Source organism: Triticum urartu, chromosome 7A, assembly GCF_056163025.1.
Source record: "Triticum urartu cultivar PI428250 chromosome 7A, HENAU_Tu73, whole genome shotgun sequence".
Classification (NCBI taxonomy): Eukaryota; Viridiplantae; Streptophyta; class Magnoliopsida; order Poales; family Poaceae; genus Triticum; species Triticum urartu.
This window is the reverse complement of record NC_141879.1, coordinates 585,486,714-585,500,393: the sequence shown is the minus strand read 5'-3', so window position 1 is coordinate 585,500,393 and position 13,680 is coordinate 585,486,714. Positions and strand designations below refer to the sequence as shown.

Genomic DNA, 13,680 nt, shown 5'->3' with positions numbered 1-13,680 from the left:
GGTGAGCAGGCCCACGTGCACGCGGGGCGAGCCGGCGCGGGCGAGTGCGTGAGCACGGGCGTGCGGGGGGGCGGACGAGTGCGGGACGCCGGCGTGCGGCTTGCGAGTACAGAGGACGACGATGAGGACCAATGGGGCATCTCTGGCAACGATTTGAGCGGCCGCTGCTACCTAACGAATCGGGCGCGACGTCGCGCGTTGAACGAAATCATCGACACGAGCAGAGATGGCCGGAGATGGCCGGAGTTGGTGCCTTATTATGTGTAAAGTAGCATATTGTTGTTGTTTAGTTAATTGTGCAATTCCCTCTTGGGGAGGGTCTGCAAGAGGTATGAGTGCAGCTACAATTCCATGGAATGAAAGACTGATTTTAACATCCATAGCCCATGTAGGATAGTTGTGTCCGTCGAGCGCGCAAGCTCTTCAAATTATTTGACGGTCATTTTGTCCTACAAGATTGAGAACCAGCTATTTGATCAATTTACTTGTATGTAAATTAAAATCATCATGGTCACATTGTAATAAATTTTGCAATTGTTGTGAATTCAAGTAAAGACTTGAACTTTATTTAGTTTATAATTTTTTTCCATATTAATTCTATTCAAATTAAGTCTATTTTGTGCTACATAGGCATTTTTTGGACTTAGTTGATGGCGAATTAATATCTGAGTTGCAAAAATAAATGATTTCCAATTGCAAAATAATATTATTGTACCATTTGTACATGTTATAGGGATTGCGAATTGCAAACACATTGAACATATAATGATTTATAGACATAATATGGTCTAAACATTAATACACAATTTAATTGAGTACAATATATAATCACATCGAGATACAGGGTCTAAAACATGGCAAGTACTTAATTACAGCACTAATAGTTGAACCTATCTGCGAATTCCCAAATTTATTGGGGCTAAAACATGACAGGCACTAAATTAGTACTAGTAGTTGGACTACTGCGCGAAATTCCGATAATATGAGGATTTTTCTACAATCTAGCCTATCACCTGTTGGTGGTTTTCTTTTCTTGCTGGTCGTTGCAACGTGGGCCACAGCCCACGAGGCCTTTGGGCCCAGGCCCATGGCAGCGGCACTGAAGGAGCGGATAAGGGGGACTCGGAGGTGGGGCGATTGGGGTCAATTCCCCCCATTCCAACCGCCACCCCTACGGGATCCCGCCGGCCGCCGCCGATGGCGCCCAGCGCCGGCGGTCTTCAGGAGGAGGACGACTCCCCCCCCCCCCCCCCCCCCCCCCGCAGCATAGCCGAGGAGGTGGAGGCCTGCAGGGGGCCAGGAGCCGGAGCGGAGGCCGGGGCGATGCTGCTCCAACGCCGCCGCGAAACGGCGGAGGATCCGGCAAGCCGCCGGTGGAGGCGTTCGCGGGCTTGCCGGGGACGGCGAAGATGCTAGGGCTGTGGAAGACGATGTCGCGTTCTCGATCTTCACGCTGGTGGCAGTGTTGAGGTCGGGGATGGTGGCGCCGGGTTCGTCGGTCTCCGCCAGTGAGGTTGGCTCCTGCTTCACAACGGAGTTGAGCCATTGCTCCTCCTCTTCGTTCGGCGTCACCTCCCACTCCATCATGGCAGACACATGGCCATAGCCTCGAGGGGCGAAGTGCTCCTCATCTTCATCGGCGGGCGTCGGCGTTGGGAGGTCCGGGTAGGCGAGCGGCTCGTCGATGACCTCCGATTCTAGTGGTGGAGTTGTCGACGATGGAGGGCACGGCTCGTACCCGTGCACGGGGCAGAAATCGCGGGTAGGGCAAGGTCCGTATCCGTGCACCGGACAGAAGGACACGCTTGCGTCCATGCCGTTGCCGAAGAAGATCCCCGGCGGTGGCGGGGCCTTGGCGGCGTCAAAGAAGTCCTCCTCGGGGCTGCTGCCTCGGCGGGAGCCCAGTCCATTGGTAGGGCGACGAAGGCCGACATCGGAGGTGCCTGGTAGGCATGGTGGACGGCCGCGGGCGGGGTTGCTTGGTCCTGCCTGATCTGCCGCAGTAGGGCCAGGGTAATCCTGACCACCACCACCACCACGGCGGCCGTTGCTTCTGGCCCCAAGGGTGATAAACTCCAGCCCTGTGTCGTCTCGCAGATCGATGGATTTCCCATCAGATGAAACGAATAAGTGCAGAGGCAATGTTGTGCAGGTTCATCCCTGCCATCTTACCTTCTCTCTCGTCCTTTTCATGCTCTGTTGGTAGAGGCTAACGTGGCTGATAACGTGTAAGAATTTGATAGGAAAACTAGTGTCGTTGATAGTTGGGCAAAGCCCTTCATATACAAGGATTAGCGCCTCAATTTGAGGCGCCTGCTACAGGATGTGCCTATCCGGCATCGAGAAGGCGTGCGTCCATACTGACGATCGTGTTCGTACGACGCTTTGGACACTAATAACTATATTTACGCTAATCCTAATGACGGCTCGCTGTGACGGTTCAGTAGGGACACGTCGTTTGATTCTTAACAAGAGCTAATATGTTGGGCTGGCGTTTTGACTTTCAGAAGCATTTGCTACCAGATGAACGGTAATGCGAAAAAATATTAAATGTTTTCAAAAAAATCTGAAATTTTTTGTTGATGATTGTATTAGTGTCGCAAACATGCATGACAATTTTCATGCGAAACAGAGCTGCGGTGTCTTGTCAGCAAAAAAACAAAACAAATTTGGGATGACATTTTGGGGTAACTTTTAGTGTTCGATTTGTTTCTTTTACAAGCCAAAATATTTAATCTTTTTGCCTCAAAATTTGCAGGTAGTATTTGGATGTGACTAAGTACACAAACAAATTTTTTCTTAGATTTCTTTTCATTTCAAGAATTTTTTTTGGCCCCAAGAGCCAAATTGACTTTCCGCTAATATGTTATGTTCTACTCCCTCCGTCCCAAAATTCTTGTTTTAGATTTGTCTAAATACAGATGTATCAAGTCATGTTTTAGTATTAGGTACATCCGTACCTAGACAAATCTAAGACAAGAATTTCGAGGAGGGGGGAGGGGGTATCATATAAGCCATAATCATATCAGAAGATTCTACCCTTAAATCTTTTCAACTCCATAGTCACATTAGAAATAGGATTCATCTTTGCAAACTCTGAGTCCATGTTGGGATCAAAATAGATAAAATCTTCTGTCATTGTGGCCATCATGTCAGAATGATAATGGCAGGAGCTGATAAGAAGATCATTCGGAGTGCCATGTTTTCCCTGAGCTATAATATTGAAATCTTCATAGCGCCCACAATATGAATCATCATATGGATGCACAATCTTTGCCCCATTAAACTCACAAGAGAAGCAACGAACTTGCATCAAAATAAACGAAGGAATTAGATTATATTAAGAAAACATATAACAGAGCACACATCCAGATACTACCATATGTCCTGACTTGGCATTTTTCATTATTTATAATACAAATTCCATGATATGTACTTGTATACGAAAACTGAATACCACACTGTCACGTGACTCACGTCATAACATATATTTGCTATCATTCTCAATACCAACTTATAAACTCATGCATTTGCTGATACTTCTAGTGACATGAGAAAAACATGCCTAATTTTCTAGTTGTATATGAATAAATAAAGGCAATGTTACAAACTAACAGTGAGAGAGGATCGGGTCGTCGCATCCTTAGTGGCGCGCTACATCGGCGCCCGGATGTAGTGGAAAATAAGCAAGGGTCTTCGCATTTGACTCGACGAGTGCGAAGGGTAAGGAAGCTACCCAAGCCTAGGAGGATTCGCTTAGGTAGCTGGAATGTAGGGTCTCTGACAGGGAAGCTTCGGTAGCTAGTTGATGCAGCAGTGAGGAGAGGTGTTGATATCCTTTGTGTCCAAGAAACCAAATGGAGAGGACAGTAGGCGAAGGAGGTGGAGGATACCGGCTTCAAGTTGTGGTACACGGGGACGGCTGCAAACAGAAATGGCATAGGTATCTTGATCAACAAGAGCCTCAAGTATGGAGTGATAGACGTCAAGAGACGTGGGGACCGGATTATCTGGGTCAAACTAGTAGTTGAGGACTTGGTTCTCAATGTTATCAGCATGTATGCCCCGCAAGTAGGCCACAACGAGAACACCAAGAGGGAGTTCTGGGAAGGCCTGGAAGACATGGTTATGAGTGTACCGATTGGTGAGAAGCTCTTCATAGAAGGAGACCTCAATGGCCACGTGGGTACATCTAACACAGGTTTTGAAGGTAACACAGGAATCAAGAAGGAGAAGATGTCTTAAGCTTTGCTCTAGCCTACAACATGATTGTAGCTAACACCCTCTTTAGAAAGAGAGAATCACATCTGGTGACTTTTAGTAGTGGCCAACACTCTAGCCAGATTGATTTCATCCTCTCGAGAAGAGAAGATAGGCATGCATGCCTAGACTGTAAGGTGATACCTGGAGAGAGTGTTGTACCCCAGCATAAGTTGGTGGTTGCTGACTTCCGCTTTCGGATTCGTGTCCAGCGGGATAAGCGTGCCAAAGTCGCTAGAACGAAGTGGTGGAAGCTCAAGGGGGAGGTAGCTCAGGCGTTCAAGGAGAGGGTCATTAAGGAGGGTCCTTGGGAGGAAGGAGGGGATGCGGACAATGTGTGGATGAAGATGGCGACTTGCATTCGTAAGGTGGACTCAGAGGAGTTTGGAGTGTCCAGGGGAAGGAGAAGCGAAGATAAGGATACCTGGTGGTGGAATGATGATACCCAGAAGGCGATTAAAGAGAAGAAAGATTGCTTTAGACGCCTATACCTGGATAGGAGTGCAGACAACATAGAGAAGTACAAGATGGCGAAGAAGGCCGCAAAGCGAGCTGTTGGTGAAGCAAGGGGTCGGGCATATGAGGATCTCTACCAACGGTTAGGCACGAAGGAAGGCGAAAGGGACATCTATAAGATGGCCAAGATCCAAGAGAGGAAGACGAGGGATATTGGCCAAGTCAAATGCATCAAGGACGGAGCAGGCCAACTCTTGGTGAAGGACGAGGAGATTAAGCATAGATGGCGGGAGTACTTCGACAAGCTATTCAATGGGGAGAATGAGAGTTCTACCATTGAACTGGACGACTCCTTTGATAAGACCAGCATGCGTTTTGTGCGGCGAATCCAGGAGTCTAAGGTCAAGGAAGCTTTAAAAAGAATGAAAGGAGGCAAGGCGATGGGCCCTGATTGTATCCCCATTGAGGTGTGGAAAGGTCTCGGGGACATAGCGATAGTATGGCTAACCAAGCTTTTCAACCTCATTTTTCGGGCAAACAAGATGCCAGAAGAATGGAGACGAAGTATATTAGTACCAATCTTCAAGAACAGGGGGGATGTTCAGAGTTGTACTAATTACCGCGGAATTAAGCTGATGAGCCATACAATGAAGCTATGGGAGAGAGTCATTGAGCACCGCTTAAGAAGAATGACAAGCGTGACCAAAAATCAGTTTGGTTTCATGCCTGGGAGGTCAACAATGGAAGCCATTTTCTTGATACGACAACTTATGGAGAGATATAGGGAGCAAAAGGACTTGCATATGGTGTTCATTGACTTGGAGAAGGCCTACGATAAGATATCGCGGAATGTCATGCGATGGGCCTTGGAGAAACACAAAGTCCCAGGAAAGTACATTACCCTCATCAAGGACATGTACGATAATGTTGTGACAAGTGTTCGAACAAGTGATGTTGACACTGATGACTTCCCGATTAAGATAGGACTGCATCAGGGGTCAGCTTTGAGCCCATATCTTTTTGCATTGGTGATGGATGAGGTCACAAGGGATATACAAGGAGATATCCCATGGTGTATGCTCTTTGCGGATGATGTGGTGCTAGTTGACGATAGTCGAACGGGGGTTAAATAGGAAGTTAGAGTTATGGAGACAAACCTTGGAATAGAAAGGGTTTAGGCTTAGTAGAACTAAAACCGAGTACATGATGTGCGGTTTCAGTACTACTAGGTGTGAGGAGGAGGTTAGCCTTGATGGCCAGGTGGTACCTCAGAAGGCCACCTTTTGGTATTTGGGGTCAATGCTACAGGAGGATGGGGATATTGATGAAGATGTGAACCATCGAATCATAGCCGGATGGATGAAGTGGCGCCAAGCTTCTGGCATTCTCTATGACAAGAGAGTGCCACAAAAGCTAAAAGGCAAGTTCTATAGGACGGCGGTTCGACCCGCAATGTTGTATGGCGCTGAGTGTTGGCCGACTAAAAGGTGACATGTTCAACAGTTAGGTGTGGCGGAGATGCGTATGTTGAGATGGATGTGTGGCCACACGAGGAAGGATCGAGTCCGGAATGATGATATACGAGATAGAGTTGGGGTACCACCAATTGAAGAGAAGCTTGTCCAACATCCTCTGAGATGGTTTGGGCATATTCAGCGCAGGCCTCCAGAAGCTCCAGTGCATAGCGGACGGCTAAAGCGTGCAGAGAATGTCAAGAGAGGATGGGGTAGACCGAATTTGACATGGGAGGAGTTCGTTAAGAGAGACCTGATGGATTGGAATATCACCAAAGAGCTAGCTATGGACAAGGGTGCATGGAAGCTTGCTATCCATGTGCCAGAGCCATGAGTTGGTTGTGAGATCTTATGGGTTTCACCTCTAGCCTACCCCAACTTGTTTGGGACTAAAGGCTTTGTTGTTGTTCTTGTTGTTTAATGTGACAAACTAACAAACTAACAACTCAACTAGAGTTTGAATACTTCGATCGTATCTCTTACAATCATATTAGAACATTACTGTAAATTATCAATGTTCTAATTATCTGGAAGTTACTTCATATCATTATGCGTCTTAAAAAAATACCTATCATATACTCCCTCCGTTTCTTTTTAGTCTGCATATAAAATTTGGTCAAAGTCAAGCTTTGTAAAGTTTGACTAACTTTATATTAAAAAAAATATCAACATTCACACTAAGAAATCAGTATTATCATATGCACCATGAAATGTATTTTTATACTATATAGTTTTAGTATTGTAGATGTTCATATTTTTTTATACAAATTTGGTCAAACTTTGTGTAGCTTGACTTCAAACAAATTTTATACACAGAGTAAAGAGAAACAGAGGGAGTACTTAAACAAAGCAATATTACATCTCAAATAATGTGCAGATAAACCATGACAATTCCTATGTGTAGAGGGAAACAAAAAAGGAAAATGCAATTCTATTTGGCCAGGTCTTCTAAGCCCTATCTTTCTTTATTACTCTAATGCAGCATCCATATTAAGCGACGTCAACTTTAAAATAACAGCCATCAGATTGAGTTGGTCATCAATCTAAGGCCTTGGATCATAAATTGCCAAGGGGAGTTCAAACCAAGAGCCATCTTCTGTAATAATATGGAAGTTAAAGGAGCCATACATCAACACTGTTGATACATAGGCAACTGCGTTTTCTTCAAACCGTCAGTAGTTTTCTCTTCAACACTGATTTCTTTCACTGGGAACTAATAAGGAGAACTAGAGAACATATATTGTTCGGGGTCTAAACTACGAGATGGTCAGTGCTGACACTAGCGCACATGCATGGCGAGTATGTCCGTCTACTAAGACATTTGGCAACTCACGTGGCTCCATAGCTTAGTTCTCCACCGCCATCATGCGCAAGGGGCCGGCGCTGGCGCATAATTAATCATGGCCGCATCCGTCCATGGCTGCAAGTGAGGGTACACCGACGACATGGTTGCTTTGCCAATTTGCCAGCGACGTGTACTGTTTTTTCTTATAGTGCGGCTCCACATAAATGCATTAACAGAAATGTTAAGAAATTTCACGGACGCATTTTGGCTATTCGGCTGTGATAAATTTTTCCTTCCAGTTTTCAGAAAACATCATTTAATTCATTTATATAAGGGGCTTGATTGCGCCTACTAATCAAGCTTTGTGATATGAGAAAAAAAAACTATCATCCAATTTGTATGGCAGTAATGATATACAGCTAGTAGTGCAAACATAACTGATTCGACCAACTTATGTCTTACAGTTGTTAAATATACAGGCAAAAATGACGCATTCAAATTGCCACCAAATACCAGTGTGTGCATGAAAAGAGAGAGCTGAGAGCATACCATTATCTATGCGAGTTACTGATACAGGGGAGCACCAGGATGGTCTCTTCCGCCTCTCTTCGACGCTATTGCTACATTGAGCGAAGAACAGTTCTGGAGCTGCAACTGCAGAATTTGGTCGTTTGGCTGTTGCCAAGAAGTTGATATGGAAGTACTCAAATGGGAACCTCTTCTTAAAAAGAGCAGCACTTGATCCGCCCGGTACACTAGGATTCACACCGCAAATGACATGAAGTTTATAGTGCACCTACAAGTAACAATGCAGAAGAGGGCAGCCAATATGTGAGAAAAGGTTTTGACCAAATGAAAGTAATTGATGCACATTAGAATTCACAAGGAAGAAAACAAAAAACAGAAGCAAATGTACCAACCCCTTTTTGCTGGGAGTAGTCGCTCAATGCCGCCTTGACCTTTCTGACAAAGAAGTTTTGGTCGCACCTGAATTTTTTCTGGAACTCTGAAATGAACCTTTTCTGGTTTTTGCTCAAGACATGTGAGTTTGAGGTCGCCTGGGTCACTTGCTGAGCCTGCTCCTCGGACTGGGTAGGTGAATATTGATGTGGCAGAGCCATGGTGAGGCATTCAACTCTGCCGTTGGTGAGTGTGCCCTGCAATATAGTTAACAACTGGGCGGACTCCATGTTCAAGGAAGACATGGCAAATTTCACCAGCGCATCAGGGTCATCATGCCATGAAGCAACCGCTGCTTGCCTATAGGCGTCCTGGTAACTGCCAGACACAGAATGATCATGCTTCATTGCCTCACGGATGGCCTTGTGGACATCAGCATCGCTCCTGAACAGATACCAGATTGCATCGTGCTCCGAGATAGAGGGGAGACAGGTGCGAAGGAAGGTAACAAGGCCGTAAAGAGAACAGCACTCAATGCGTGCAAGCATGTCTGTGCATATCAGATCCACCTTAAACTGTAGCTGAAACTTTTGGGGCGTGGGAAACATGGAGCCATACCAGATGGTGTTGAGGATAATGTTGGAGACAGGATCCTTGGGGCCATAGCAATATCCACCCCTGAGGAGGCTGCAGTGGTGAAGCTTGCGCAAGCCATCCCGAGGCAGCTTGGCAAGTGCCTGCAAGTAGTGCCCATGGATCTTGCCGAGGAGCAAAAGCTTCAGAGCCAGTGTGTATCTGAATGTCAACTGAGGACCAAGCTTTTTCTGTGCCCTGCTCCCCTCTATGGTTTCTGCTGTCTGCTCACTTCTCTTTCTCTTATTCTTCCTCTTACCACAAAGATGATCCAGTGATAGGTTGGTGAGGTCATCCATAATCGTAGGCCCTCTCCTGAGCAGCTTGGCGATGCTCCTGATAGTTGCAGGCGAGAGAGGGCCTTGTCCAGCAAGAACCGCGGTGACATCGGCCAGGCGAGAGGCCATAGTCAGAGACGCTTTCACCAGGACGTCTGGTTCAGGATGCCTGGCAGACACGGCGGCACATTCCAGGGCGACCTTGGCTGCAGGGGAGGTAATACTGAAGGAGTTGCACCTCTTGTTACGATCACGCTCGATGAGGCGCACGGCGGTGAGAAGATCGGCCCTGGCCAGGAGCAGGTAGCTCATGGCTTCCCTGCTGACGAGGTAGCGGTAGTGGGAGGTGAGGAAGCTGACAAGACCGTCCAGCGACAGCCGCGCGAGGGTCATAGACTTGTGCAGGGAAAGCGGTAGTTCGAAGGCGAATACGTCGTTAGTGTCGGTGATGATCTTGGAGAGGATCCACTCCGAAGACGGCGCCTCCTCCTCCTCCTGGTCGGATCCAGGCGTGTAGGCGATGGTGTTGGCGATGATGTTGGAGACTGGGTCGAGGAAGCCGATGGGCATGCCGGCCTTGAGGAGGCGCGGGGCCAGCGAGGGAATCGCCCCCAACGGAAGCCGATCGAGCGCCTCCCTGTAGAAATCATGGATGTAACCCAGCAGATCGCATATATCCTGCTTCTCGTCTGTGAGGCGGTCACGCTTGCCGTGCATTGTCAGGCAAGTTGCTTTCCTCGCCGGCGGAAGTGGATGGGGAAGGGTGGCGGCGGCCGGTAGTGTTGGGGAGGACGGAAGGACCTAGGGCATCCACGCATCGCAGTCGCAGACCAAAAACGTCCACCTCCGGTTGATTGGGCCGGGCCGATTATGCAGGACTCAATTCTAACCCACGTGGTGCCCTCTTACATGAGCCGGCCCACTCGTACAGCGCTCGCCTCTGGTTTTCATTTAAAAAACCAGTAGCGGTAGGCTTTGGCACTGTAGAGAACATTTGTTTTCAAAAATCCTGAACATTTTTCGAGAAGACGTTTTTTTAAAATATTAGAAATTAATTTTAAAAAGGCGAAACATTTTTTAAATTTTGAACAATTTTTTGAAATTCTTAAACATTTTCTAAAATGCGAATATTTGTTGAATTTGTGAGTTTTCCAAAAAATGAAATTCCGAATTTGTTTCAAAAACGTGTTTTTTTTAAATATCCCAAGCATTTTTTAATTTTTCAATAAATTTGAAAATGAGGATTTTTTTGAAAAACATGAACAGTTCTGAAATTATTAAACAAATTTCAAAATCACAAACACTTTTTACAAAATTTGAAAATGATGACACATTTTAAAATTCTGAACATGTTTTGAAGATTATTGGAACAACGCAGTTAAGAGACTAATGTGTTTGCGAGTACACACATAGAGTAAAATCCCTCGGAAGAACATAGAAGATTGTTTGATATTCTAAGAAGATTGCTCTAGTTACAGAGAAGATTGCCTATGCTATTGAGGAGTATGTTATACGTGTGGGAGACAACCCTAAAATTTGCTGTGAAGAGCGATTGTTTTGGTATGTTGTTCGAGAAACAATTGACTGCAGTGAAAAAATGAAGACAATGAAAAGACGTAGTTGTTTCTCTACTTTCATTTTTTATCTCTACTGAGTCATAGGACAAACCGTACCATAAGAGGGTCCAAGTTATTAGAATTTTATATCTCCGTTGTGTGCTCAATCATATACCAATTTTTTCAAGTGAAAACGAGATAAATCCTTTTTATGCAGAGTGATTATTCTCTAAGACAACAAAGTTCTTCTAAACATGGAGAAAGAATCACTGACAGTTGAGTCAACTTGACTTGTTCATCAAGTAAGTTGTCGCGTGGTTTTGAAATCTGACTGTTGTGCCACATGTCGGTTGACCGTTAGGTGACGCATGTCCTTATTGGCCATTTCACACCTCAGAATTGCTTCGGCTATAAATAGCCACCCCAACCTGCAACGATTGGCTGCTCCATTTGAACTGGCACGAGTTTGTTTGAATAATGCATATGAAGGAAATATGCCCTAGAGCCAATAATAAAGTTATTATTTATATTTCCTTATATCATGATAAATGTTTATTATTCATGCTAGAATTGTATTAACCGGAAACTTAGTACATGTGTGAATACATAGACAAACAGAGTGTCCCTAGTATGCCTCTACTTGACTAGCTCGTTAATCAAAGATGGTTAAGTTTCCTAGCCATGGGCATGTGTTGTCATTTGATGAACAGGATCACATCATTAGAGAATGATGTGATGAACAAGACCCATCCGTTAGCTTAGCATAATGATCGTCCAGTTTTATTGCTACTGCTTTCTTCATGACTTATACATGTTCCTCTGACTATGAGATTATGCAATGTCGGGTGATAGGTGCGACATATGCCAACGGGTGGCTTATCATTGTGGGAGCCAGTAAGACGTCGCCGGTGCCTGGAAGCGGGATGAGGCGAAGACATGCACGCCGGCGAATCTTACCCAGCTTCAGAGCTCTCCGTGGAGATAACACCCCTACTACTGCTCTGCGGGGTCTCCGCATGATCATTGGATGAACGAGTGGCTACAAGATGCTCCTTGAGCTGTTTTGCGAGAAGAAGAAGAAGAAGAAGGGCACGGCTAGCTCTCCTCTCCTCTCTATGTGGTGTCTAAAACTAGCCCAGATCAACCCTTTGCATGGGTGCCCCGGGGGGTTTATATAGGCCCACCCCCCGGGGTACAATGGTAATCCAGCTGGGCGTGGGCCCCAGCCGTCCGTGTCTACGCTCGCCAGCTTCTGCGCCAGCTGCCGGGGCCCACCAGCTGGTGGGTCCCGCCGGCTGCTGGCTCCTTGGTCGACAGGCAGGCCCCCACTGTCAGGGGCCTTGTCGGTGGCTGGTTATTGTTGCCTCAAACCTGTGACGAGGGCTTCGCCGAGGTAAGCGTGGCTACAGCGCCGCCGTCCGGCGGGCGATCGCTGTAGCCTCACCTCGTCTTGTCTCCTTAATGGGGCGTCTCCTTCGAGGGAGGAAGCAAGCCGGCTGTGGGGAGCCGGCCCTGTCTTGGGCCGACTGGGGGAGGCCTGGCCGCCTTCGGGTGTCTCTCTGCCTGAAGGGGCCCACCGCCCGTGGGCCGCGCTGACAGCCCGTCGTGGGTGGCATCAGGGTCAACATGGCAACAGTGTCGTGCCGGACGGGTCATGGCCACCCCGTACGGCACACTGTGCCAGGAGTGCTCCGGGATTCGGGGGTGGCAGGCTTTACTGTAGCCACGCCCCGCCACATCGCCGTTATGTGGATGCAGACTTCGAGGGTACGATCTTGACCGCTTTGTGGGAGTCGGCTTCTCGCGGCCGGCTTCTTGGAGCCGGCCCTCCCGCGGCTTTCTTCATGAGGGCTAAAGCCGGGCCGCCTTCTGATAGTCGGCCTGGGAGACAGATGGCACGGGGAAGGCGGCCCCACGTCTTGGATTCTTGAGGGCCGGATTGGCTCGTAATTTTTTTAGAAGGGTCAGGGGGAGCCGGCTAGGCTACCCGTGGTCGTTTACTCCGACAGTAGTCCCCGAAGCTGATCGAGCTTCGAGGCTGACAAAGGGACGAGAAGCTTGGTCAGCTTCCTATCCTGAGGAGCTGGCTTTGCTTATGCACGCCGTCTTCGGAAAGCTCCGTATCTTGTAGGCGGGAACATGGGTCGGCCTGCGAGCTAACCGCGCGCCACCCCGCGGGCCACGTGGAAAGGAAAACCTGCCAACGCACGTGCACGATGGGACGCCGCCGCAGGCCCGGGCCCGCCACTTCTAGGCCTCGGCCCAAGCGCGGATCTTCTGTGGCCCACAACGGACCGCTCGCCTTCCCGCGGCGGTTTCATTACGTCATCAGGGCGCCATAATCGCGGGACATGGGGGAGCGGGCGCAGTTGATCCCACGTTCCCCCACACCACGCCTCCTCGGCTCCGCCGCGCGGGTCTATAAGTAGGGGGAGGAGAGGGAGCGGCAGAGGCTCGCACGCTCTCCCTCGCTCCACCCTTTCTCACCTTCCTTCTCCTTCCTTCCACCGCCGCAGCGACCCATTGCCGCGCCGCTCCGCCATCGGACCTCTCGGTTCCTACGGTCCCGCCGTAGCGGGGTCGTGCGCGTCTCCGCCGTCGCATCGCCTTGTTCCTCGCTGCGTCGCTCCCATGGCGTTGTCGAGCTCGTGGGACGGCTCCAACGTCCATGAGGACCACGTTGAGTTCCTCCGCCGGATGCGGCGTCTACCGGGCGAGAACTACGTGCGGGTTCGTTGTGCGCCGGCGAGGGAGATTTCGCCAGCACCGGAGGAGGGCGAGCAGGTAATCTTCCGCTC

General features: G+C 48.2%; 1 protein-coding gene and 1 pseudogene across 1 annotated transcript; both read right to left on the bottom strand.

Annotated features, from left to right (window-relative positions):
• Positions 1-330: 330 nt before the first annotated feature.
• On the bottom strand, positions 331-2,045 carry LOC147960544 (uncharacterized; annotated as a pseudogene).
• Positions 2,046-3,023: 978 nt separating this feature from the next.
• On the bottom strand, positions 3,024-10,305 carry LOC125519921 (uncharacterized). The gene is made up of 3 exons (XM_048684697.2): positions 8,436-10,305; positions 8,065-8,311; positions 3,024-3,306 (listed from the first exon to the last, which is right to left on the bottom strand). Exons 1-3 carry the CDS (start codon positions 10,041-10,043, stop codon positions 3,026-3,028), a joined length of 2,136 nt encoding a protein of 711 aa, XP_048540654.1. The 5' UTR covers positions 10,044-10,305; the 3' UTR covers positions 3,024-3,025.
• Between the last annotated feature and the right edge of the window lie 3,375 nt (positions 10,306-13,680).

Bases quoted from the DNA above. Each gene is read 5' to 3' on its own strand.
- LOC125519921 (XM_048684697.2), bottom strand. From the start codon at position 10,043: ATGCACGGCAAGCGTGACCGCCTCACAGACGAGAAGCAGGATATATGC. The intron at 8,312-8,435 runs GTTGGTACATTT...TGTTACTTGTAG, and splicing joins ACTACTCCCAGCAAAAAGGG to GTGCACTATAAACTTCATGT. The intron at 3,307-8,064 runs GTATGCTCTCAG...TTTTGATGCAAG, and splicing joins AGTAACTCGCATAGATAATG to TTCGTTGCTTCTCTTGTGAG.